Genomic DNA, 26,707 nt, shown 5'->3' on the forward strand with positions numbered 1-26,707 from the left:
AGTAGACATTTTGATAGGCTGACACAGGGCAGAGAGAAGGTATGTGAAGCTTAGGGAATAAAGACAAAGGTAGCAATGGAATGTGACTGTGCACTGGCTTACTTGGTGTAGACAAGGCTCTGTGGTATTCTGGCTTACAACTGAAGGGTCTGAAGGACATGGAGTACCACAACAAGATGACTGATTTCTTCTCATGTTGGGAGGACTCATTTAAGGCTGAGGCGGGGAGATGAGTAAGATTACTGAGGAGTAGAGTTGTAACCAAAATGTAGCTATAAATATAAGGTCATAATTCTGGCAGAAGACAAAGTAGGGCAGTGACAGAGGAAATAGTAAAAGGGGGAGGAAGGGTGGGGAGACATTATAGAGGAACAATCAATGGGATTTGTTGACCAACTGGATGTGGGAGACAGGAAGAGGAAGTCATTGTTAAATCTACCTAAGCCTGAGAGCTCAGTGCCACTGTAAACAGGGATGAAGAATGCAGACAGAAAAAGCAAGCAAGAACTACAGTTACCATGTGACGAGTTCATATATGTTACCGCATGTAAGCTGATAGTTTCCCAGCAAAGCAGGGATTATTGTAAATGGGAGGGAACTCAGTTTACACAGATTGTTATGACCTAATATCTAGTTAGGAGCTAAAATGTAGACGACAGCCTAGATCTCACTCCAAAGTTCAAACACTGTTTTTCCGTCAGACAAACTATCTCATTGTTTTCAAATACATAGATGACTCATAGAAATTTATCTCAAGAAATTGGGAATATAAAATACGAAAAGCTCAGTAATCATGATGTCATAATCCAGTCCACAAAGATAAACTTGGATGTCCTTAAGGAGACACAAGGGCTCACTTAGGACAATGTCTGTAGTCGTTTAAATGACATGACCCCCCATAGGCTCATAGAGAGTTGGTACTGTTAGGAAGTGTGTCCTTGTTGTAATATGTATGGCCTTGTTGGAAGAAGTGTGTCAATGGGGGTGGGCTTTGTGGGTTCTGAAAAAGCTAGGCCCACTCTCTCTTCCTGTTGTCTTCAAATTGGCATGTAAAACTCTCAGCTACTTCTGCGACTCTGCAACATCATGTCTGCCTAAGTGATACCATGCTTCCCGCCATGATAATAATGGATTAACCTCTGAACAATAAGCCTGCCCCAATTAATTAATGTATAAGAACTCCTGTGGTCATGGTGTCTCTTCACAGCAATAGAAACCTTAAGACATGCCAGAGACTGGTGTCTTGCTATGAAAGGCCGGACCATGCCTTTGTCTGGAGACATTTGGACATTGAGCTCTTGGATTAGAAAAGCAGCTAAAGTTTTAAGCAGAATTTTTTAATTTACTATAAGCATTGAAGCCAGTGGTGCTGAGGTTGATTTGAACTGTTGGGGCCTGGCTCAACGTGTTTCAGAGAAGAAGATTAGTATGTGGCCTGGAGACCATTCTTGTGCTATTATGCTGAAGAACATGATTGGTTTGGCCCTTGTTTCAGCCCAAACAATCTGCCTGAGGCTAAATTGAAGAACTTGGATCAACAGCTTTAGGAGAGGACATTTAAACACAACTACGGGGTTTCCCGGCTGAAGCTCCGGAGTGCAAGTTCGGCGGGTGATTCTACTATCAGCTCCTCCCTACAGATTCATTTTAGGTGTGTGTGAGTGTGTGATAAGTAAGGTAGCCACAGACGCCAGAAGAAGACATTAGATCCCCTAGAGCTGGAGTTACAAGCAGTTGTGAGCTGCCTGAGGGAACACATTCCAGATTTCTTTGGATTTCATTGATTTTTCTGTGAATCACAAGACAACCTAGAGGACTTGGAGCTACATATCGAAGACAATGTCTGGAAGCTTCTACTTTGTAATTGTTGGCCATCATGATAATCCAGTTTTTGAAATGGAATTTTTGCCACCTGGGAAAGCAGAATCCAAAGATGATCACCGTCATCTGAACCAGTTTATAGCTCATGCTGCTCTCGACCTTGTGGATGAAAATATGTGGCTTTCTAACAACATGTACTTAAAAACTGTGGACAAATTTAATGAGTGGTTTGTATCAGCATTTGTCACTGCAGGGCATATGAGATCTATTATGCTTCAAGAAGATGGAATAAAGAACTTCTTTACTGATGCCTATGATTTGTATATAAAGTTTGCAATGAATCCATTTTATGAACCCAATTCTCCTATTTGATCAAGTGCATTTGACAGAAAAGTTCAGTTTCTTGGGAAGAAACACCTTTTAAGCTAAATGGAGAAAAACTGAAATAAACTGTATCATCGTGGGGGCATACTCAGAAATGTGTGTTCTGTAAGTAATTTGAAACAGCTTGAAAAATGTTCCCTTAAAATTGTACATTGTTTTCATGTTGATTATCAGCATTAATATTTGCTTGTGAACCGTGATATTTACAAACAGCTCTTTATCAGTAATTTTGAACATTTTTATTTAAAAGGTTGAGAGAAATTTTGTCTTTCCTAAGATTTGATCTTAATTTATTAATTCAAAAGCATCTATCAATAGTTAATGTTAGGTTAAGACTGAAAAGTTCTGAAGACATAAGTGAAATTGAGTTATTTATACATTTAGAGATGTTCTTTTAAAATGCATAATACACTGCAGTACTAAGAAGCTGAAGCAGAAAGCCCATGCCAGTGTTACATGCTTGCCTACCTCTGCCAGAGGCTGAGAATCATCATCCTGCTGTAACTCTAAACCCCTAGACCTATGTATGCTGGACCAGTTCCAGGCCATGGCAAAATGTGTTGCCTCTGTCACCTTATATTCTAGTGTTTCCTTCCTCTTTGTAAACTAAAGGTTTATTTTATTTAAACTTGTTAGTATCTGTACTTGAAAAATGTTATAATACGGATTTGCTATTACTAATAAAAGCCTGGGTTACACTGACATTTGCACTTAACCTTTTAGGCTATATGCAGGGTGGGAGGTGGCAGATGTGGCCTCTTGTATTAGAAATGTTGCTTTGATTTTACAATAGTACACATGCATGGAAAAGCAAACCAGATTTTCGTGTACATAGTGGAAAAAAAAATTTTTTTTCCATTCTAACTTTTGAGTAAGCACTTCTAAACTTTCTTGTTTTCTTTGGTGAAGTTGTTACCATCACTCTTTTTTTTTTTTTTTATTTCTTAAATAAAATTTATATCCAAGACTGTGGTAAAAAAAAAATAAAAAATAAACACAACTACTATTGACTGTGCTGTATGGCTATTAGCAGCCAGTCTTATGCAGATTTATAATGAAAAGGAGCAGCTGAGCAAGGAAAACAGTTGGAAGAGAAAAGGAGCACCAGGAAGTGTAAACAGAGTAACGAAAAGCCTGATGCCAAAGTGACCAGGGCGTAGAACAAGCCCAAGAGAAAGAAACGTGTTGCAATCAAAAAGCTAAAAACGAGTCCGAGCTCTGAGAGCGTTTTGATATTAGACATGGAGATGTAGAGTTAGGAGTCTGAGCAGCTGGTTTTGGTCTTGTTTGGTTCACTAAGCTCTCTTTCCTCCCCTTTGGAACAGTAGTGTCATATTCTGTGCCTTTGCGTGTTAGAAGTATGTGATCTGCTTTTCAATTTTGATTTTACTGGGGATTACAGTGAAGAGATTGCATGAGTCTCAGGAGAGACTGAATTTTAAACAGGGTTCAGAGGGGACTTTTGAAGTTGGACTGGATACATTTATGTGTTATGATATGGCTGCAAGCCTATGGGGGCCAGGAAATGGAATGTGGTGGTTTGAATAAAAATGGCCCCCATAGGCTCATAGACAGTAGTACTATTAGGAGGTGTGGCCTTGTTGAAGTAGGTGTGGTCTTTTTGGAGGAAGTGTGTCACTAGGGGCACTCAGATGCTCAAGCCAGGCCCATCTTCATTCTCTCTTTCTGCTGCCTACAAATCCAGGTGTACAACTTTCAACTCCTTCTCCAGCATCTGGCTGCATGTCTGTCTGCATGCCGCCATGCTTCTTGCTAAGATAATAATGGATTAAAGCTCCAAACTGTAAGGCAACCCCAATGAAAGGTTTTTCCTTTATAAGAAAACAGATATGGTCATGGTGTCTTTTCATGACAATAGAAACCCTAATTAAGGCAATGTCTCAGTTACTTTTCTTATTGTGACAAAAATGCCCAGAAGAGGTGACCTAAAAAAGAGAGGGGTCAGAAAGTAGTTCAGTGAGTAAAGGTCCTTGTCAGACTAAGTCTGATGATCAGAGTTCAACCCTTGGAACCTGAATAAAAGATAAGAAAACTGACTCCTCTGACTCCCCCCCAACCCCCATACCTACACACACAATGGTACACACCCCTATCATATACACCCACAATAATAGACAAATAAATCTATTTAAACATATTTTCAAAGGAAAGATCAGTTTACTTTGACTCACAGTTTGAGAGAACACAGTCCATCCTGGCAGAAATGGCATGGTGGCAGGAAGATGAAGCAGCCAGTCACATTGAATCTACAACCAGGAGGCCAAGAACAGGCAATCGTGGCAAATAGCCTTTATGTCTCCATTTGATACAGTCCAGGACACTAGCTCAAGCAATGGTGTTACCCACCTTTAAAGCGGGTCTCCCTACCTTAATTAACCAGGTCTACCAATGTTCTCAGGGAAGTACGTAGAGATTTATTTCTAAGGTGAATCTAGAATTTGTCAGGTTGTCAATCAATATGAATTACTGCAGAATAATTAGAACGGGTCCAGAACTTGGTTTCAGAAGCATATTAGTTCAGAGTTCTTAAAACCAACAAGGAGGATGGATAGATGATATGCGGAGGATTGATGGATGGGTTAATCAATAGACAGGGGAGGTTTATTACAGAATGAACCCAAAGGACTATGAAGAAGCAAAGTATACTGCTTTGTATCTTGGTACAAGCATAAGCTGTCAGTACCAGGAGGTCAGTGGTGGAATGCAGCCTGCGGAGGGTGTGGAATGGAGGTGGGTTTGGAGTGCAAAGATAAAAAAAAAATCTTGGAATTCTATTGTGTAAGAACAAAAGAAGACTCATGCATCCCATCCCCAGGAGAGAGTCACAGGAAATCTTTCGTTTCTGTCTGGGTTCCCAGAGAGCTGATAGTACTTTTACAATTTTGCACTAGGGTTGCCTGGCGTAGATAATCTGTGGGTCTTCCAACTCATGATGCCTCTTCTCTGAAAATATCCTCACAGACACACTCAAAAATAATTATTTACAACTCCTTGGGAGAATTTCTCAGTCTAGTCAGAATGCTAATTTAAATACCAAACTCACATTCTCACCAGATGAGAAGGGAAAGAGGGAGCTGGGCCTATGGAACAAGAGAGTACTGGAACAGCAAAGTGACAGGTAAGCTGCATGAAAAGACAGGTATAAAAGGGATTAGTGGGCACTGCCAAGTGTTTCCAAAATCTTCGGTAGGAAGTAGCCTGTGGGAGTAGACTTAACATGTAGGATGTTGCTGGGGACTTTCCACAGAGGGAAGCACACACGGAAATGTTCATGGTTTTAAACATGACTAAGAAACAGAGAAATAAAGAAAGTAAGTGTGAAATACTTGCTCAAGAATGCTGGAGATGGGTAGGGAGATGGCTCCATGGTAAAGATGTCTGCTGTGCAAGCTTAGAGACCTGAGTTCAATCCCCCGAACCCACATAAAGGCGAATCAAGAAAGCCAACTCAGCAAAGTGGTCCTCTGACCCTCATGGACATACCCATGTAACAAACAAACAAACAAATGGGTAGCTTGATAGATGGTAGATAGATAGATAGATAAACAGATAGATGTTTGAGGGACAGTTCTTCAGAGCAGTGGTTATTCCTGCAGAGAACAAGCACCTTCATGACATAGCTTACAACCACCTGTGCCTCCAGCTCCAGGAAATCTGACGTACTCTTCTGACCTCTGATATCATCAGTCATACACATGGTACACACATATACATGCAAGCAAAACATTTATAAAACTAGATTAATTAAATCTAGAATACATGTAATAAAAGATGTTGGAAGCAAAGAAAAGGGAGAGATTATGATTCAGAGTTTGAAGGGATGTAGAAAAAAGGAAAGGTTTCTCTTCCTATTTAAAACTTGAAGGAAGAAAAAAAATGGCCTTTGGCTGTGATGAACGTTTGAGAGAATAACAGTCTGGAAAATTTGAGAGGCAGATGAAAATTCATTGTTAGGGAATGGGTGATTAGTGAGAGTTTTTACTGCTGTGATAAAAAAAAAAAAAAAAAAAAAAAAAAAAACTGTCCAAAAACAACTTGGGAAGGAAAGGGTTAATTTCAGCTTACAATTCTCTGGACACAACCTATCAGGAGGGAAGCCAAGGCAGGAACCTGGAGGCAGAAGCTGATTCAAGGCCATGGAAGGGTGTTGCTAACTGATTGCTCCTCGTGGCTTGCTCAGCCTGCTTTCTCACAGCATGCCAGCCCATCAGCCCAGGTGTGGCACCACCTACAATGAGCTCCACCCTCCTGTATCAATCATCCATCAAAAAAAAAAAAAAAAAAAAAAAAAAAAAAAAAAAAAAGTACCACAGTTTTACCCGAAGGCCAATCTGGTATGTGTGTGGTGGTGGGGGGGGGGGGGGGCTCCTTAATTTGAGGTTCTCTCTTCTAAAAAGATGCTTGTGTCAAGTTGCCATAAACTAGTCAGCAGGGAGGGTGTGATCAAGAGCACACTTACAGGCATAGCATGGGCAAGAAATAAGGATGTTGTTTCTTTGGAGATAGAGCGTTTAGAATTTAGAAAGAACTGTTAGAGATATTTGGTGAGAGAGAGAGAAGGACCACCTAGGGAAGTGGGAGGGTCCTCAGGTGAGGGCTGATTTGTAGTCTTAAACCCTGACCTAAAGGACCAGACTTCCAGCTTTACTAGAAGCTTCTCTCACTAATAAAGTTTCAGTCCATAATGACAGTGACCAAAAAGCATGTGTGCTTCTTCTTTTAGAGCAGTGTGTGTTCATCTCTTCCTGAAACTCCAGAGTTGTTTATGATTGGGCTTGGGTATTTTAATATAGTGTTTTACACACACACACACACACAGAGAGAGAGAGAGAGAGAGAGAGAGAGAGAGAGAGAGAGAGAGAGAGAGAGAGAACGCCTGATTTACTATATTTATGTGACAAACTCAGCATTTTCAAATACCAGATATAGAAATTAAAAACTGGAAGCATGCCTCAGTTATCTTCCTACAAAAGATAATCTGGGAATGTTTTAAACAAATATTTAGTTAAAACCTGAACGGGCCTGGAGAGTGTAAAAATATAATATAAGTGCTAAATAAAGATAATATACATGCTGAACAGCAGGCTCCTTTGAAATAAGGCCTATGATCGCATAAGGTGCTCTGTTTATGTGCTTTTAGGAACTTTTAGGATGCGCTTGCCCGTGAAGACTCACGATACCCATGGCCTGGTGTCCTGTGAGAAAGGAAGGGGTGAGAGGGTGATATAATAATATGTATCATAGTATTTCTTTTAACAGCTTAATCAGTGTTTATTGCACATTCACTATGAGTTACTGAGACTTTGATTTGGCTCATGGTTCCAGAAGTTTCACTCCTGGATGATAGGCACAGCACGGAAACAAACAGACATCCGACAAGACTTCAACCAGTACTTCTCAAAGAAAGATACACAGTCAAGAGATTTTTAAAAAACCAAATATTCAACACTACTAATCACTTGAGAGAGAAAATTAATATGGAAGCAAGTTGTCACTGCACTCCTATTAGGAAAACCATTATCAAATAATGGAAGGGCAGTGTGGACCAGAATATGGAGCATATCCCCCTGGATACCATGGGAATGCGACTAGTAAAGTCATACAAAAACAACACAGAGGTGCAAAATACAAACAAATACAAACAAACAAAACAACCAACCCTGCAACTATAACTACTCATGATCTATCCATGCTACAAGCTACATCTCAGTATATACCCAGAGTTTGAAGGCAGAGTGTGAAGGAGACTATTGCACTCACTCCGGTGTTTATTGTCACACTATTCATAATAGTTGACCAGTAGAATCAACTTGTATCCCTCCACCAATAAACAGGTAAAGAAAATTCGACTTTGGGTAGTAAAATGCTAGGCAGTCTTAACAACTGGGAACTTGTTTCATTTGAGAAAATATAATGACCCAGAAGTTAAAGCAACTTGGCACAGAAAGATAAGTATCAAATGCTCTTTGAACAAAAACCTGACACAAAAGCAGAATTGAACCTTGATTATCAGCAGGAGTACCACAGAATGTGGAGTTGGGGCTGGGGGTGGTTGTGGTGGTGGTGGCGGCGGCAGCAATGGATACAATGTTTCAGCTAGACAGCTGAGACATTCATAAGTGTCTAAGGTGATGGATACTTTAATTAATTTAAGTCAATCACCCCCAAGTTGATAAACATATTAGAATAACTTTGTAGCTTGCTGTGTTAGACCGCTTTTCATTTGTAACAAAAACACCTGAGACAACAACTAGGGTAGTAGGTGGTGCACTCACAGTTTCTGAGGGTTCAGCTTTTTTTTTTCCCCCTGAGGGCTAGCTTTATTGCTCTGGGCCTAAAATGAGGCAGAATAAGATGGTGACAGAGGAAGCTGTTCCCCTTAATGTAGCCAGGACACAATGAAACAGGAAGAGCCAGGTACAAGACACACCTTTTAAAGGCATACGAACCTACCGATGTCAGTCAAGACTGCATCCCACAGTTTCCCCGGTGTCCACTCAACTATGAATCCATAAAAGGATTAGACCATTGATCAGGTCAAACAGAAGCATCCTGAGATTCAGTCACTTCTGCAATCCCTTCCTCTGTATGTTACTCTGGGGACCAAATCTTCTACATACATTTCATATTTGAAGCACAATACTTTTATATATATTATATAATTATTATCCATATAATAATTATACCCATATGTATATATAATTATAATTTTCTAATATCTGGTAAATATACTAAAATTGAGCAAGTTTCTAACATTTATTTATTACAACTACATATTGAGGATTTCTTCCTGTATTTATCTGAAAACTTTTATAACACCCTCTTGGACCAGTATTATCAACCATTTCATTTTATAATTATAGAAAGGAGAGCAAAGGAGGCAATGTAACTGCTTCAAACTACTTGTTTGAGACGGGATTCTACTGTGTTGCCTCTTCTATGACCTTGGACTTGTGCTTTTCTTACCTGCACTTCCTAAGTGCCTCAGGATTACAGACGTATGCCATAGTGGTTCGTATCTTATCTTTCTCTGACAGTGAATGACCTCCCATTGGAATGCCTACCAGCTACCTTCATCTCTGGTAGCTCTGGCTCATGTGGGTAAGTGTTACAGGAGACTGACGGGGTGAGAAGTCTCTGGTGACTCTTAGGCTACCCTCTCCATTCACTTCTCAGATGAAATACTGTCTCCTGATCCAACCTCCTGTGGCCAGGAAGCCAGGGCAAAAGCCAAGGCAATTTTAGATTGAATTGCTAAAGAAATAATTGGGGGCTACTGCCACTGAAATGTTCTGAAATCTGGTTTGTTCTCATTAATATTGCTTAGTTCTAAGGATTTGGCATTTAGGCTTCCTTTTAAAACATTTTTTTCTATTTTATTTATTTATTTATTCTTTTTACTTTTACCAGTGCCCAGGATTGGATGGATCTTTTGTGCGACAGGCAAGAGCTCTACCACTAAGATACTTGAATTTAGTTTTCTTAGCTTTCAGACAGTCTTCTATGCAGTCCAGATGGGTCTTGATTGATCTCTTGATCCTCATGGCTCAGTGTGACTCAAGTGCTGGGACATTTAGAATGCTCTCAGAATTTCAATTCTATGTCACTATCACAAGCTCCGTGCCAGTACCACATGCGGATGTGTCACAAGAATGAGAATATGGACTGGAATTAAAGCACTTGGACGAACCTTTCATGGTTGTGTGGAATTCATCTTCTTAAGCTGTGGATGGCAGCCCTACACTGGGTTATATAGGTTGATACAGAGATCATGTATGCAAAACAAGTAACAGCAAAGGGCTCTTGATCATGCAACAACCAGGGATTAATTCAATGTAAAGCACGCAGTGCATCTAAGTCACTTCTGGCAGCGTTCTCCTGGGTTGTAGCTCAACTTCACTAAAGCCTTGGTTCCAGGCATACAGCGTGTGCACAGTGTACCGAGCATGTGGCTACACTGTGAAATGCCAGCAAATGCCATTCAAAACACTGAGGCGTAGACTTGAGACTGTTGTATGATGTGGCCAACACTGTTTGGATTCTACTTGCAAAACGTTTCCCTCTTAAATAGGCATAGTGGTATCATTACAGCAAAAAAGAATCTCCAATATTTTGCTACCATCCATTGGCACGTATCAAACTAGTATATCTTCTGATTGCATCTTCTCTGAATGACTCTAAAAGTTACTATTTGCAATGTTGACTTGAGTTCCAACTCAATAAATAGAAGATACAGCCAAATAAATTTTGGCTTGGAATTAGGACAACATTTTCAAAAATGTCTGAAATGGCCCTAAACATATGTCTGCCATTTTGTGGTATGTATTTATGTGACGTGGCATTTTCAACATTGATGACTATAATATCTAAACATCAACCAACCCCGAAAAATCATGAAGTTGCTCTACAGCCTGAAATATTAAATATTTAGATGAAATTTAATTCTTGGTGGAAGAGTAAAGGACATTTGTCTCATTAGTATGCAAATCTGCTCCCATCTTTATAGATGGTATGGTTATGATAACAAAGAATTGTTCTAAAACAAAGTTCTTTATGATTTTCTATAAATCAGTGCTTCATTTGTATAGCTTACATATCCATAGGCACAAGGTCTTGTAAAAGAATTTTTTGGAGCAAAAATGGTTTGCAAGTGGGAAAAGTTCAAGAAGTCCTAATTTAGAATTCTGAGAGAAAAATCAAACTTAACTCTTATAAATATCAGTAGATAGAATTGAAGTGAAACTGAATATTTACATCCTTGGGGTAATATGGAGTACACAATTATGTAGGCAAAACAAAAACAAACCATCAAAAACAGCAACAAAAACCCAAAACAAAACAACAAAAACCCAACGCATACAAAAGAAACAAAACAAAATCACAGAATCACTCAATACATACTTAAAAGTAAGACTTTTTTAAAAAAAAGAATTATTTATTTTTTTATTTATATGAGTGCACTATCTTCAGACACACAAGAAGAGAAAATCGGATGGCATTACAGATGGTTGTGAGCCACAATGTGGTTGCCAGGAATTGAACTCAGGACCTCTGGAAGAGCAGTCAGTGATCTTAACCGCTGAGCCATCTCTCCAGCCCCCAAAGTAAGACTTTTTTTTTTTTTTTTTTTTTTAATTTGTTCACGTAAACAATTTTTCTAGAAATACTTTACCTCAAGTCTGGTGGCCAATTACACATATTTCAACATGAGACCTTGGATTAGAAAAAGCAGTTTGTGGTTATAAAACCAATCCAATGGAGCCGGCCGTGGGGAAATGGAATCCATGACTTTATCTCATTAGTGAAGGCTTAAACCAGGGACGGATCTCTCCATCCGTTGACACTATTCTGGTACCAGGAAGGTGGGTGATTCCTCACTCCTGATTTAAATCACTTTTTGGGTTCTATCTCCTTTGTATGAAATGTGATGTGTTCCTGTTACATAGGGACGGGCAGCAGGGCATGCCTTACAGAGCTCAGAGATAGTCTGTTCTCATTGTCAAACTAAGGAGAGAACGGAAGCCCCAAAGTGTGAATGGGCCTGCTCAGGGTTTTCTGGTGGCTGTGGCACAAGCAGGAGAGAACACACACTTATTGGACTTCACTCTTGGGCATCTTTAAACTTGAGGAAGAGGGGGGCTGGTTCATGGAGGAGGTCATTTACCGCAGGTTTATGTCCTAAAGGCAGGACACGCTTAGTGTTAGGGACCGGGAGTCAACGGCTCTAACTTTGAAGTTCTCGGAGAGAGGCAATTACAGTATGCAAACTCGGATGCTCTGAAGGACCTTCACTTGGGAGCGCTTGAGTAGGCTCAAAATGTCTTTGAAGAACGAGTGTTGCAGTTTGTTTAAAATGTCTTCCATGTAAATGTTACTTTGATTTCAAATACCTAGGAGTGTATATTTGAAGAGTTGGTACATTTGATATAAAAATATGAAGAAAAATAAGGAAGTGGCGTAATCCCCTTGTTTGGGATGTCAGGGAACCATAGGCCTATCTGAAAAAATGTGTTGGGTATTTACATGTTGTGGGATGAGGCAGGGTGGAAGACACAAGGTAGAGAGAGAGGATGTTAAGTGATGCTGGCCAGAACCATAAAGCATTCGCCAGCTAATGGTAGGTAGAAGGTTGAAGGCAGGTAAAGAGGTTTCTATTAGCATGTTATTCCTCTGAGGAACAAGGGGTTCAATGTACTGATGACAGTACCAATTTATATGAAGAATATTGATATCTAGAGTTTAATAACATTTCTGTCTGTGATGGTGGCATTTAAGGAAAAAAATAAATTCTTTTTATTTTATTTTACCTTTTGGCGAGGGAAGCAGATTTAAAAGTCCTTATTCTTACAGGACTTCAGGATCTTTAATATCTCCATCTTAGGCCACATTTTAGCAACACCTTGAGGTGAAGCTTTCATAGTGAATTCTGAAGCAGAGATACAATGTCTATATTGTATCAGACCTCAAACCCTGCAATTTCTGATTGCCAACCCTCACCCAGGGCAGTTTCTATGCTCTCTAAACCCTTGGCTTTTTTTTTGTTTGTTTGTTTGTTTGTAAAGATTTATTTATTTTATATATGTGAGTATACTGTCAATGTCTTCAGACATTGTTTCAGACAGTGCATCAGACCCCATTACAGATGGTTGTGAGCCACCATGTAGTGGGAATTGAACTCAGGACCTCTGGAATAGCAGTCAGTGCACTTAAAGGCTGAGCCATCTCTCCAGCCCAACAGTAGGCTTTAATAGGCCTTCTTTGATTCGTTGTCCTTCATAGACTCTTCTAGGATAATGGGCTAGCAGACATGGATGTATGTCTTTGGTATTTACTACTTAACATAGTTGGACATAATGTTACTTTTGTATCATTTCCAGTACCTTGCAGGAGGTGGTGGGTGGGCATGGTAACAAATACTTACTATCCAGCACGTAAGAAGCTAAGGTGTTAGGCCTGTTGTGACTCTCAGGCCAACCTGGGTTGCAGTATAAGATCCTATACCAAAAACCAAATAGAAACAACCCCCAAAAACATAATTAAAAAAAAAAAAAAAAAAGAACGGACTTTCGAATTAATGTCTACGAAAACACAAACACACAATAGAAATAGCACCTAAAATAATCCAGTGAGCGACTGCAAGTTGGGTTTTAGAGAGAAGAATTTGAAATTAATTTTGATGTTCTTAGGGCAGGGTCTTAGGTTAAGACAAAACTCGTGGCCTATCTTTCTCTTGTAGCCGGCCTTTGGACATCTCACATTTTGTTATTCAAGAGTTGGGAAGAAAAGGCTGGAAGCTGATTTCCTGTCTGCTAATGAATTTATCCTGGCATAACCTTGCAGCAGGTTGAACGTAATGAGTGAAATCAGTCCTCAGGTGGTCTGAGCTTATCAATAGTTCTCACTAACTGGACCTTCTCCGCTGTGCACCCCTAAGCTGCTTGCTGCCTAACGCACGAAGCTTATTTTATGAGCTCGTTTAAACTCGGCAGTGTGAGTTGGCACCTGTGTTCTGAAGCACATGCCAAGCTATGTACCTCGATTTGGGGTTTGAGAGCTGGCCTCTACAGTAACGGAAGCAATAGATGGTCTGCTTCTCTGTGGCAACTTCACGGACTTGAAGAAAAAGAATTTAAGAGTCTATTTCCTGAAAATAGTCCGAGGAACATTCCTTAAGTGAAAAAAAAATTTAATCAAGAATAATCTTACGTTTTAGAGAAAGGCTTTTTAACATGAAATTTCCATCTGTGGTATATATTTAAGTACTAGGCCTCAGGCGAGAATAGCAGAGAAAGGTTCCTGTACCCTTTATTAGAAGCAAAACAAGCAGTACAGGCTGGGGGCGCATCCTTCCTCTACTTCCCCAACGCTTTCCCTTTCTGAGAAGTGCAGGGTTCGCCCTACGGCTTATTTCCTTTCATAGCAAACTCTCCTGTTGGCATCAACATATTTATCACAAGTTTAATTACTTTGCATTATTTTGTCTGCACCCCCCCCCCCGCGCCCCTGAACCTTGTAGAGAAGGGGAAGCATAAACTCCCCCAAAGTCAGCTTGCAGTCTGTAAGCAGAAAACTGCCAATATCAAAATACAATAATGGCTTGATCCAGATTTGATGAGCTGACAAAGGCAGGGTTTGCTATTTAGGCAGCTCAGCCATCTTGACTGAGTACATTAAGCGGGCGGTCCCCTCTTATTGCCTAGGCACTCTACCAGGGATTTCTAAGTTGGGTAGAACTCCCAGCATCCCTTACAACAGAGGCCTAACCCGCTGAAGCTGTCAATACAAATCTCATTTAGGATGCGGAAAGAACGCGCAAGTTTCAGACTTTATTATGCATTCTTCCAGTCCCGAAAAGGGCAAATGAAACTCCGTACAAGCGTAGAACTTTATTTCCTATTTTATTCTTGACCTGTGGCATGGATCTAGCCCCTTGGTAGCAGTGGTGTGAGACCAGGGCCCACTCTTTAATGGCTGAATGCACACGTTTAAAGCAGCACATGGTGGATTCGCTGCCCTGCAAATTGCCGTAGAAAAAAAGTAAAGTGCAAAAAGCAGACAAAGAAATCTATAACCTTCTCGGTCTTTCACATTTGTTCGGGCCGTTCTTTGAAGAAGCAGCTCGGAGCAGCGACAAGGATCGCGGAGAGATGCACCTGAAGCAGTTGTGTGCGGGCGGCCGCCTCGGCCGAGCCGCTCAATCGCGGCTTTCCAGCGGCGAAGGCGCAGCAGCAGTCAGAGGGAAGGCAGTGCGAGCCTCCCCGGCAGCGGCGGCGGCGGCGGCGGCACCGGCACCAGCGCAGTTTCCCCTCTCCCCAGCCCTGACTCTACGCGCACATGCGCACTGCGCCCGCAGCCCTGGACCATTTGTCAGGACTACTCGTGAGACGGAGAAAAAAAAAAGAGAGAAAATTTGGGGGTAAGGAGCGCTCGATCGGATCTAATCTCTAATTAATCCGCAGATCGGCCTGCGCCAGAGCCATTCATTGATTTTTTTTCAGGGTGAGGATGAAAGTTCTGAGACCGAGAGAGGGAAGGAAGCGCACCCTCGTCTTGGGAAAGAGATCAGGGGAGGGGAAGGAGAGAAGGGGTTTTTCCCCCACTCCTCTGCGCCTCTGGGAAAGAGGAGAAAACTTAATCCCGGGGAAAAAAAGTGGGCAAGTGACTCGGAAGAGGCTGGAGGGGGAGTCTGTGGGCATCTCACTCTGAAGTAGTGAGTGCGAGTGCGAAAGAGGAACAAAAGAGCGAGAAAAGAGAAAGGAAAAAAATGGGGGGAGGAGAGACTTGTATTTTTTTCCTCCTTTGCGCGCACACGGGGAAGGGTGTGGGGGGCCGTGCGGAAGGGAGCGGGCCGAGGCGGCCGCGTCGGGCCGTCGCCCGCGCGCAGGCGGCGGGATGCGTGTGGGGCCCCCTCCCCCGCACACCCCCCCTTCCGAGCTTGTCACTTTGGTCGCTTTTTTGACACCGGGCGCGGGGTGGCGGCGGCGGCGGTGGGGGTTAGCGCGGCACCGCGGGGCTGCGTGTCCGGGGCGGCGCTGGGGGGTGGGGGGGGTGGGGGGGGGAAACGCGGCGGAGCCGCAGCCTCCCCGGGGGCGCCGAGCGCGGTCGGCCTGAGCCTAAGGGGGGAGGGGGGCGGCTTCGGGAGGGGATCGCGGGCACGATCGGTGCGGCGGCGGGAGGACGCGAGCCCCGGCGCGCCGCCCCTGCGGCCCCCCCCTCCGCCCGTGTGGCCTTTGTGCCGGGCGCGCACCGGGTGAGCGAGCGGGCGGGCGGGCGAGCGCGAGAAGTCCAAGTACGGGAGACCGAGGCAGTGGGAAAAGAGGCCGGGCCACTTTGCTAACCCGGCTCGGCTGCGGAGAAGGGACTGGTTGAATGTGGCAGAGGCGCGTCTGGCTGGCGCGGCCGTGTGTGTGTATGTGTGTGTGTGTATGTGTGTGTCGGTGAGTGTGTGTGTGTCGATGAGTGTGTGTGTCGATGAGTGTGTGTGTGTCGGTGTGTGAGCGCGCGCCGAGAGGCCTCCCTCCGCGACTCGCACCGCGCACCCGCACCCGCACACGCACGCACACCCGAGCCGCGGCGGGGCCGGCGGCCGAGAGTTTGCGTGTGTGCTCTCCCCGCTCGCCACCTCCCCCGCTCGCCGCCGCCGACTGTGGGAGAATTTCCTAGAGATCGCCTCCAATTTCCGCCATTTTGGGAAAGTTGCACGGAAAAAAAAAAAAAAAGAAGAAGAAGAAGAAGAAAGAAATAAAGCCTCCGCTGGATATTTTTTTTTTTTTTTCCTCCCTGCCGGAGGCAGGAAAGTGCTTTTAGGGAACGCGGCGGCACGGGCTCGATACTGCTGTCCCCGCGGGAAGGAGGGCTCGGGGCCGGCCCCGGCACCCGCGCCGTCGCGGCGATCTTTTCCGCGCAGCGCCGCCGCCGGTGCGGGCGCGGGCGCGGGCGTGCGAGCGAGGCGAGGCGGCAGCGGGCTGCGGCGGGGGCCGCGGAGCCTTGCAACTTGTTTACCGCTGCCCGGGCGGCCGAGGCCGGCGGTCCGGGTCCGCCTGGCCACGCGTGCGTGCGCCGATCTGCGCTCATGGGCTACTGTCTGGTCCACGCTCGCGTCCTGGGCCCGGCGGGGCCGGCCTCGCGCCGCGGCGGCGGGGCGGGGGAAGTAGAGGCCGGCGGGGGTGGGGATCGGGAAGCGCAGGAGCGGAGGCATCCGCCGCGCGCCCCGCCAGCCAGCCGCCGGCCGGAGGAGGAGGCAAACTTGAGAGCGGCGGGGCCAGGGTCGCGCTGGCGGAGGGAAAACTTTAATCGCCTCCTCGGGGAAACGGAAAAAGAAAATATAGCAAAAGCTAAAGGACGAAAAAAAAATCCAAAAGACAAAAAAAAAAAAAAAAAAAGTGCATGTGCGTGGGGGTTTCTAGGACCCGAACCCCAGGATCCGATCTGATCCGATCACGGCCCACCACCGGGCCGTGAGAGAAAGTTGATCAGTGGGGCGGCTTTCTCCGCGCCCGACTCGCGCGGGGCCAAGGTGTCTGTCCGCCCTCCGACTCAACAGGGGTGGGAGATCCAGCCGCACTGCCGGGTCGCGTGGGTCAGGGCTCTTGCCCCACCCTTCCACGGGGACACGAAGGTAAAAGTCGCTTTGGTTTTCCTTCTCTGTCCTCCTGCAGCCGCCGCCCAGCTTTCTTTTCCTCCCCTTCCCCCTGCTGATTTTTTGGAGGGGGGGGTTGTTTTTTTAGGGGGGACCCAAAAAAACGGAGTCTCTTTCCTTATGCAACTTCCTCGGGCGCTGTTTGCAGGGCCCTTCCCCCTCATCCATGCATCCCTTGGCCCGCTCCTTTGCCACCTCGGGGCTACCGCCAAAAACAAGCATTTAAGATCATCCAAAGTGCCCAGAACAAAAATAGATGTTAAAAAATTGTTCTAAGTTAAGGGAAACTGAGAGGAGAAATAAGAAACCGGTTTGAGTGTGTGTGTTGAAGTGGGGGAGGTGCCGTCGCCTGGGATGAGTGCGTTGAATTTTTATTTCAGTTTTCGTAGATGGTTGGTTATGATGTCGTTATTGGTGTGGGGGACCCGGGAAGCTCTGTACTGGCTACCTTGGTCGCGTGGATTTTTGCGCGAGTTTTTTAGGAAAACACTGACTCGAGTAGAGAGCCTTTCTCCGGAAAGTTTCAAGTGCAGCAAAATAGCGAGCCTGCAAAACTGGCCAAGGGGGGACCTCTAGTGGTTAAACGCATCTTAAGTTCCAGAGGCAGACAGCAAAGTTTGGCCTTTACTTGTAGCTACGTAGTCCGTTTAGACGTGGAAGTGATTAGATGACCTGAGTTAGCAGCCAGATGTGAGAAAGGATGCTGGTCCGAAATAGAAGTTTTATAAATCAGAGAACAATGACGTCTGAGCTTTCAGGCCCTGTGATTTCCACCCTTTTTTTGCTTACATTAAAAAACCAAAGCCTTTTATTGTGAGATTTGAGATTGGCACTCCTTAGATAAGAAAATTTGTCTTCTGTTTACCATCATCTGTACTTTTCCTCGTTTTTTTCTTTCCTAATGAGTCATAGCAGATAACTTAATTCAGAATGTTAACGGGAAATCAAAATGAAATGTGTGCTTAAAACCTTGCAAAAACTGAAATAAAAAAAACTTTTTAAGTTTGCTTTTTATATGAACTGACCATTTTGAATGTATCTCTGATACATATAATTTCAGGCTAACAAGTTATTCAATAATTTACATGAAAATTTTATATATATATATATATATATATATATATATATCTCAAAATACACAGTATCTTCTCATTGTAACAATGTAATTTTGATTCACTGAATAAAAACTTCCAGTATACTTTGTATAACTTATGACTTACAACACTTAATATATACACCTGAGTTACATATTTCCCAGTGTGTATTCTGTAAAGAATCTTGAATTTTAAAGATTAAAACAGGAGGAATTAAGATTGTGTCAAATCACCCTTGTAATTGTCACACAGTGAAAGAGACAGGGCCCATCCAGGTAGCTCAGGCTGGTGTTGAATTTGTATTTTCCTTTCTCAGTGTTCCTAGTGCTTGGGTAACAGTCTTCTTATTTACAATGAGAATTTTTATTGTGTGAGTTTAGAATACGGGAATGACGTGAGTGTTTAAAATTAATTTCACCTCATGTGGAACTGGTTAATTTTATTTTAATACACAGCGGTGTGGTGTGGAGTGATGGATGTTGAGTTTGAATTGTATATTATGGATGTGAAGATTTTATGAGAGTGCTTTGATTTTTTCCCCCCTTTTCCTCTTATAAAATAAATGCTAGATCCTTATAAGAAGTCTTGGGGGTACACAGCAGTTCTGAAGGCCACCAGTTTTTCACCATTGCCTCGAGGTAAGAGTCACTTGTTGCTACACATAGCTTTATATACTAGAACTGCTGGACACTTGATTTTCAGTGCAGCTGGAAATTAGAGTGTGTGACAGGGTTAGTAAAAGGGAAAAACAACAACAAAACCTTAGTTTGTGGGAACTGCTTTGAATGTTTGAACAAGTAAACAGCAAGTATGCTTGAAAAGGTGAATGAAGCATTAGGCAAAAATGTGTGGCCTTTGCGGGTCCACGGAGAGGCCAGAGATCAGCTTGATTTGTTACAGTTACAAGCTTTTTTGCAGTACACGCTGCCACCTCCTCCAACCCCCCAATGAACCTGGCTCACTGATTGGCTAGATTGGCTGGCCAATGAGCTGCAGGACTACATTGGCACTCTCACCCCTCAAGTGCTCAGGTTACTGATGAGAGTATCACAGGCTTTTATGGAGGTGCTGGGGATCTGAACTCAGGTCTTTCTGCTTTGCTGGCTGTCTCTTTAATGACTCTGCCTTCTCCCAGCCCCGTGTTACTAGATTTTGGGGGAGGAGATGGGTAAGGCAGGGTTTCTCTGTGTAGTCCTGGCTGTCCTAAAACTCCCTCTGTAGACCTGGGCCTTAAACTCAGAGATCCACCCGCCTCTGCCTCAGGCTTGCTGGGATTAAAGATGTGCGCCATTATCACCCAACCGTTACTGTATTCTTAACTGGTGTTTCAGTTTTTCTACTGAAAACAATTTATTTATTTTCTTCTGAATTGAAAAAAGTGGGGAAACCAGAACAAAGCAGTAGTGAATTAATACCTTATATATAAATAGATATACAACGATAGGGAAGAGACAGGATCTTTAAATGCCTTTGCAGTCTGAGCTACAATTTTGTAGCTAAAATTTATGACAATCTGGGGGGGGGGGGGGAGTATTTAATTAACATGTAATTAACATTTAAGTAACTCCTATGGATTAAATCCAAGAAGGGCTTCTTCTGCCAGATACCATGTCTTAGGGATGTAGCATAGACTTAGGAATTTTTGAAAACATTTCTATGGGGATATAGAAGCGTTGTCTAATAAATTCTTTTTGGTCATCCTGGAGGGTACTGGTTTACTCCCAATATATAATCCAGGACCTTTCTTTAGGATCAAGGCCAGTCTCTGATGAGGGAAGCCACTGCTGGAGTACATTATCTAAGTAGTGCTTTTTGTTACTTATACAGGTTCAACCCTTTAGTCTTCCTTTCTCCTTTTCCACTGGCTTGCTTTCCTGCCTCCTCTGTCTTGAGTATTAAAGAGTTTGCTGTCTCCCCACCCCATCCCCCCACCCCCCAGGGTTTCTCTGTATAACCCTGGCTGTCCTGGAACTCACTCTGTAGCCTCTGCCTCCTAAGTGCTGGGATTAAAGGCATGTGCCACCACTGCCCGGCTGAGTTTGCTAATTTGGCAAAAATAAAAGGGAACGCAGTTAAGTTTCCTTTTAAATTTTATTGCTAATATTTCTCTCTCTCTCTCTCTCTCTCTCTCTCTCTCTCTCTCTCTCTCTCTCTCTCTCTCTCTCTCTCTGTGTGTGTGTTCCCCCCCCCCCCTGCACATGCACTGTATTACATTAATGCCATTTAGAAGACATCTTTGGAGTTATTCTATTCCATTTTTATATGGGTTCTGGGGGTGAATGCAGGTTGTTAGGTACCTTTACCCTCTAAACAATCTCATTGGACATTGGACTAGGCCTTTTATGAGCAGAACTAGTTATCTTCTTTGGGTCAAGTGGATTACAGATGAAATTGAATAATGACCAGGATAAAAGTGATGGTGACTAGTAGTTTACTGTCATTTCTGTTTGTGGATTGTCTTAAGTAGCACAGTTAGTAGAATTAATTCGTAGATTTTGTTTTTTTGTCAATGTGCCGATGATGCTGCAGAGACCATGGGCAAGAACAGCTACAAGCCCATGCAAATAAGAACATGATCCTGAGGAGAGTGGGTGCCTTTTGGGGTGGTCAGTGCAGCTTCTGTGTGCTGAATTAAAGACAGTGCTTGTTTGTCTTTACTGGAAGAGTCACTGTGCCTGTGGACTTGGAATCTGAAAACTGAAGTCCTGAATCTAATATCATCTTGTATGAGTTACTGAGTCACCTTTAGCCCGGATTTCCCCATCTGAAAAATGGAAATATTGACAATTGTCCTTTTTGGAAAGGAAGTTTCAAACTAAGATTTTGGGAATTGTGAAGAGGTATTCAAGTATGTGATGGTCATTTTACCCTCCCAGTCTGGCCAGGTTTTGTGAAGAATAGGAATTAGATTGTTTAGGGCAGAGTATACTTGTCAAAGGTTTCTTTCTCTTCCTTCCTTCTTTCCTTCCTTCCTTTTTTCCTTCCTTCCTTCTTTCTTCCTTTCTTCCTTCTACTTTCTTTCCCTCCTCCTACTCATCTTCTTCCTCCTTCTCCTCCTCCCCATCCTCCTCCTCTTACATCTTTTTGAGACAGGATCTGAGATTTGTAGCTCTAGCCTGGACCTCTATGTAGCCCAGGCTGACCCTGGTCCTCCTCCCACATTTGTCTCAGAAGCACTGGGATTGAGGTCCTATGCCATCAAGCCTGGCTTTGTCTGTCTTTTCCTTCTTCATTTTTTGTTTGTTTTTAGATTTATTTATTACTACTTTATATGCGTACGTGTTTTGCCTGCATGTATGTCTGTGCAGTATATTTGTGCTTGGTGCCCTGCAAAGTCAGAAGAAGATGTTGGATCCCCTAGGACTGGAAATATAGATGGTTGCGAGATACCCAGTGGGAGTTGAACTCAGGTCCTCTGCAAAAGCAACAAGTACTCAGTAACCACTGAGCCAGCTCTCCAGATTGGTTGTCTTGTTTCTTAAAAAAAAGACACATTGTCTTTTGCATGGAGCAGTGCTTTACCATACTGCTGGTTACAAAAGTGTGAACATTGTCCCAAATGAGTAGAAGGGCTAAATGAAAAGAACAATGTTTAAAAATAATGCCTACTCATGGAAATGGTGGTGTGAGGGCAGTGTGGATGGATGCGTGGGACGATGTTTACTGTGGTTAACACTGGGGTGGGATGCTGCGAGTCGTCCTGAAAATCGGAGGAAACGAGACTGGGAGACAGGGATGGAAGTTCCTCGGGAGGACAGGAATTGATTTCTCAGAGTGACTAGTTTTAAGGAAAAGCCCAAGTGACACTTTCCCCACAGGTTTTCTTTCTTTCTTTCTTTCTTTTTTAAATAAGAATTTATTTATTTATTTTGTGTAATTACACTGTAGCTGTCTTCAGACACCCATATGAGGGCATCAGATCTCATTATGGATGGTTGTGAGCCACCATGTGGTTGCTGGGATTTGAACTCATGACCTCTGGAAGAGCAGTCAGTGATCTTAACCACTGAGCCATCTCACCAGCCCCCACAGGTTTTCTAGACGTCTTTCTTGCCATGTTTATCATTATAGCCAGCTCTAAAATCTAGAGATTGAAAAAAAAGAGAGAGAGAGAGAGAGAAATACCGTTATTATTTTCATCCTAACGATACTGAACCTGACAAAAGAAACTGACAGGCTTCAGTTTTATTAGTTTTATTTCATCTCCCTTTTATAGATTATCCAATCAGTAACCTAAGGGTCGAAAAACTGAGTAGTGGAGGAGAGAAGATGTACTTGTTCATTTAATTAATCGTGCAGTAATTGAGAGGTAGCTCTGGAGTAAACTCTGTGGGTTTTTTTTTTTAAATTTTATGAATATGAATGTTTTGTCTGTACGTATGTCTGTGTACCACTTGTGTCTAGGAGGTCAGAAGAGACTTAGAATCTCCTGGATCAGGACTTACAGATGGTTGTGAGTCAACATGGAGATACTGGGAATTGAACCTGGGTCCTCTTCAAGAGCAGCAGGTGCTCTTAACCACTGAACCATTTCTTCAGTTCATGGTATTTTATTTTTAACAATTATGTATTGTCATAGATAAGACACCTGTGATTTATGGTAGATAAAGCAGGATAGAAAATTTATGAGAAGTAACTTTATATGGTATGTCACAGTGGAACCCATGGGGTTCCATGAGCAGATAGTCATGGGGTCTTCACTCAAGCAGTATCTTTGGTTTCTTAAGTAGTTGCTACTGGCTTTTAACAGTGTTGAAATCTCAAAGGCTAGGTTTTGTTCCCAAGGAGCTCCCAGGATCTTCAGCCTAGGAGGAGAGATAACTGAGAGCTCTGCTAATTGTGACAATTGCTGGAGTCAGTTCTAGTGTATATATAGCAATAGTGTAACAATTGCACTTTGTGTCCTGAAAGAGAATACAGGTTCTGGGTGCCCTAGAAGCCAACAGAGTCAGGAAACACAAACTTGGGTGCTGGCTTGTGGTGGCTATTCCTGGTTGTCAACTTGATTATATGTGGAATGAACTACAGTCCAGAATTGGAGGGCTCACCTGTGATCTAGATCTTGAGGCTGGAAGATACAAGTTTCTTGGCATGGAGTTCTTGAGGCATAGTAGCCTTGAAAAGCTTAGGCCCAGGCAAGGTAGTACATGCCTTTAATCCTGGGAGATTAAGGCAAGATGTCCGAGTTCAAGGTCAGCTTGGGACAAAGCAAGTCCCAGATCCAGGCATAGTGATATACACCTTGAATCTGGGCCACGCTTCTGCTGAAGACCTAAATTGGAAGGAGGCAGATTCGCTCTTCTGCTTGTATTTATTTGCCAGTACATCTGTTGGAATCTACTTCTACAGAAGACCAGCTGAAGCAACAGCCCTGTGGGACTGAGAACTACTGGATTCTTGGACTTCCCATTCACAGCTGACCATCATTGAGTTAGTTGGACTGCAGACTGCAAGTCATCACAACAGAGTCCCTTAAATATAGAGACTTTGCGTAAGTTCTGTGACTCTCGAGAGCCCTGACCAACATATGGCTGATGGTGTTGAATGTTACACACCAGGCACAACATCCTATTCTAGTCTCTAGAAATGAGGAAGCCATTTTCTAACTAGGCTAAGAAACACCTGCATTGCACTTCTAATAGTGGTGATAGATTTTCTTTGACTAGTTCTCGAGGTGAGTTGGTGAGACCTGCTCTACCACTGTTCCTGTTTGCTACTATTGGATGGACTCAAGACTCCTTAGGATTCTGGGATTATTAAGATACAGTGAAGATACTGTATTTAAGTCATTACAGATTCATGTGTGTACAGATTTGTATATGATATCTTGAAGTTCAAGGGCTCTGTAAATTAGTTTGTAAAGGCTTCATTATCTAGCAGGGATATTCTCAGGGGCTGTCTCTATACAATATTAAATTATCTAAGTGATACGAGTGGATTCAAGCCAGTGATTGTTCATGACTGCTATGCAGCAGGTAGAGGGAAGGCAGCATCAAAAACCTCCTTGATGTAGAATTGAATTTGAGATGAGGCCACGGAAATCCCATTTAGGAGCCAGGTAGTTTGGAGAAAGGAAAAGGGTGTGTCAAAGGAGCTTAGATGATCATGGAGAGAGAAATGTATTTGGGGGCCATGGAGATGGATCCGTGAATAAAGAAAGGCCCCTGCCACAGAGTATGATGACCTAAGCTGGATCCAGTTGAGGAAGAGAACTGACTCCACGTTATCCTCTGATCTCCATAGGAATGCCATGGCATGTGTGCTTCTATGCGTGTGCATGCATGCACATACAATGTGAGAGAGAAAAATAAACACAGTTAAATGAAAAAAAGTGGATTTAGAAAAGTGGCTTTGGTGGAGGTTATAAGGACTGCATGTACATTATATGTAACACAGCAAATGCCTTTCCTAATATTCTTTCCCATATGTCCCATAAATGCCGTGTGTTCACTCAGCTCATTTGTGAAGCATCTATTTCATATAGTTCAGTATTGGGAAGTATTCACATGATCAGCGTTTAGTGTCGAATCAGTGAACATTATGTTTACAAAACCACCGAACATCAGTCTTTAGCCTCAGTGAGTTCATAATCTAGAAAGATAAGCTGTACACAAGGTAGTGCACAAACAAAGCCATGATTAAGTGTGGTGAATGGTGGAGATAAAGTTAGAGATACATGGTATACCATGTCTGTTAACCACATTGCAGCTCTGGAGATGGGGAGGGAGCATGCCCTATTAATAGCTTACTTGTGGGTCTATCAGAACCTTCTGTAGTCTTAAACATTCTGTCTTGTTATTTCTGGTTTTGATAACAGTGTAGCCCAGAGCAGCTTCAAACCCAAGTGTATCCCTGGTTGCCCTTGAACTTAGAGTTCTCCTGCTTCAGCCTCCTCCTGTGAACTCCCACTTCCACTGGTTATTTTTCTTTCAAAGTAAACCAGTTTGAAGAGATACTTAGTAACTTGTCCGAATGCATCGGTTACTATTTGAAATGGGGAGAACCAGAGAAAATGATACTATAGGCTAACAGTCCTAAGATTTTTCTGTTACGTTTAGATTTCTAATTTGCTTTGCTTTTTCTTTCTTTTCTTTTTCCTTTTCTCTTCTTCCCTTCTCCTTTCTTGCCACTCTTTCTCCTCCTTTCTCTTCACCCTTCTCGTCCTTGTTCTTCTTGTTCTTGCTATTTTTGTTCTCCTCTTCTTCCTTCTTTGACAAACTTTCTTTGTGTAGCCTTGGGCATCCTAGAACTTACTCTGTAGACCAGGCTGACCCCAAACTTGCCTCTGCCTCCCAAGTGTTACGATTGGGATTAAAGGTGTGCACTGGCTAGCTTTCTATTTTTCTGCCTGGCTAGGTTTCTATTTTTCGAACAGTAATTCCTAGAGTTAAAGTAAAAACATATTTCCAGATTAGTATATTTTCTTTGACATATTGGTTCATACTAATTACTAATGAACAATAATAAGGGAGAATTGATGGGAAGAAAATATTTATTTTTTGTTTGTTTATTCCCAGGACATGTTTTGTGTTTTTTTTTTTTTTTTTTTTCCCTAGGTATCCTGGAACTAGTTCTTAGACCAAGCTGGCCTGGTACTCAACAGAGATCCAACTGCCTCTGCCCTTTGAGTGCTGGGATAAAAGATGTGCACACCCCACCACTTGCCTTTATCTTTTTATTCCATCCTTTTTGAAAATTGACAGGAGAAAAGTCCAGTTATTGAGTTTTGCTGAAAGTCTTGTGCCTTGAAATGATGCAAAGTAAAACAGTAGGAAGGAACAGAGGCAAGGGCTGTGGCTCCGTGGTAGATAAATCATTTTTCTAGCATGTGTGAGACTCTGTCTTCAATCCTCTTTAGCACAGAAACAAGTGGCATCCTAGTTTACTGACATAGACTAAAAAGATGACAGAACTTACTCAGCATCCAGGATTGTAAAAGAAAGAAACTTAAAGGACACACACACACACACACACACACACACAGAGAGAGAGAGAGAGAGAGAGAGAGAGAGACAGAGACAGAGACACAGAGACAGAGAGAGACAGAGAGACAGACAGAGTCAGAAAGAGACACACAGAGAGAGAATATTAGGTGGGGTGGGTGGTATAGTGTCTTAGAATAAAAATGAAAACACAGCCTGTATTAGAAATACTTCAGCAACCAGTGCTTTAATTATTGTGCTAACTTCTGATCAGGAGGCCATTTTATGTGAGGGAAAGAGACTGTTTTTGGCCACAGTGATTCTGT

The 26,707-nt window shown here is 42.9% G+C and overlaps 2 protein-coding genes across 7 annotated transcripts in view; both read left to right on the plus strand.

The window, feature by feature from the left end:
• Positions 1–1,754: 1,754 nt before the first annotated feature.
• On the plus strand, positions 1,755–2,949 carry LOC143440703 (trafficking protein particle complex subunit 2-like). The gene has a single exon (XM_076927472.1). It carries the CDS (start codon positions 1,840–1,842, stop codon positions 2,191–2,193), a length of 354 nt encoding a protein of 117 aa, XP_076783587.1. The 5' UTR covers positions 1,755–1,839; the 3' UTR covers positions 2,194–2,949.
• A 12,045-nt stretch (positions 2,950–14,994) lies between these two features.
• Positions 14,995–26,707, plus strand: part of L3mbtl3 (L3MBTL histone methyl-lysine binding protein 3) — a 104,161-nt gene continuing 92,448 nt past the window's right edge. For 2 of the 6 annotated variants that reach the window (XM_076927978.1, XM_076927984.1), the window contains exon 1: positions 16,918–17,344. The gene's annotated coding sequence lies outside the window, so the exon portion shown is untranslated. Of the gene's footprint in view, positions 15,143–15,846; positions 15,977–16,917; positions 17,345–19,028; positions 19,098–23,090; positions 23,951–26,707 lie in introns of those variants that run through there. The other 4 variants (XM_076927980.1, XM_076927979.1, XM_076927982.1 and 1 more) reach the window with 4 other exon arrangements.

This window comes from Arvicanthis niloticus, chromosome 30 (assembly GCF_011762505.2).
Source record: "Arvicanthis niloticus isolate mArvNil1 chromosome 30, mArvNil1.pat.X, whole genome shotgun sequence".
NCBI lineage: Eukaryota > Metazoa > Chordata > Mammalia > Rodentia > Muridae > Arvicanthis > Arvicanthis niloticus.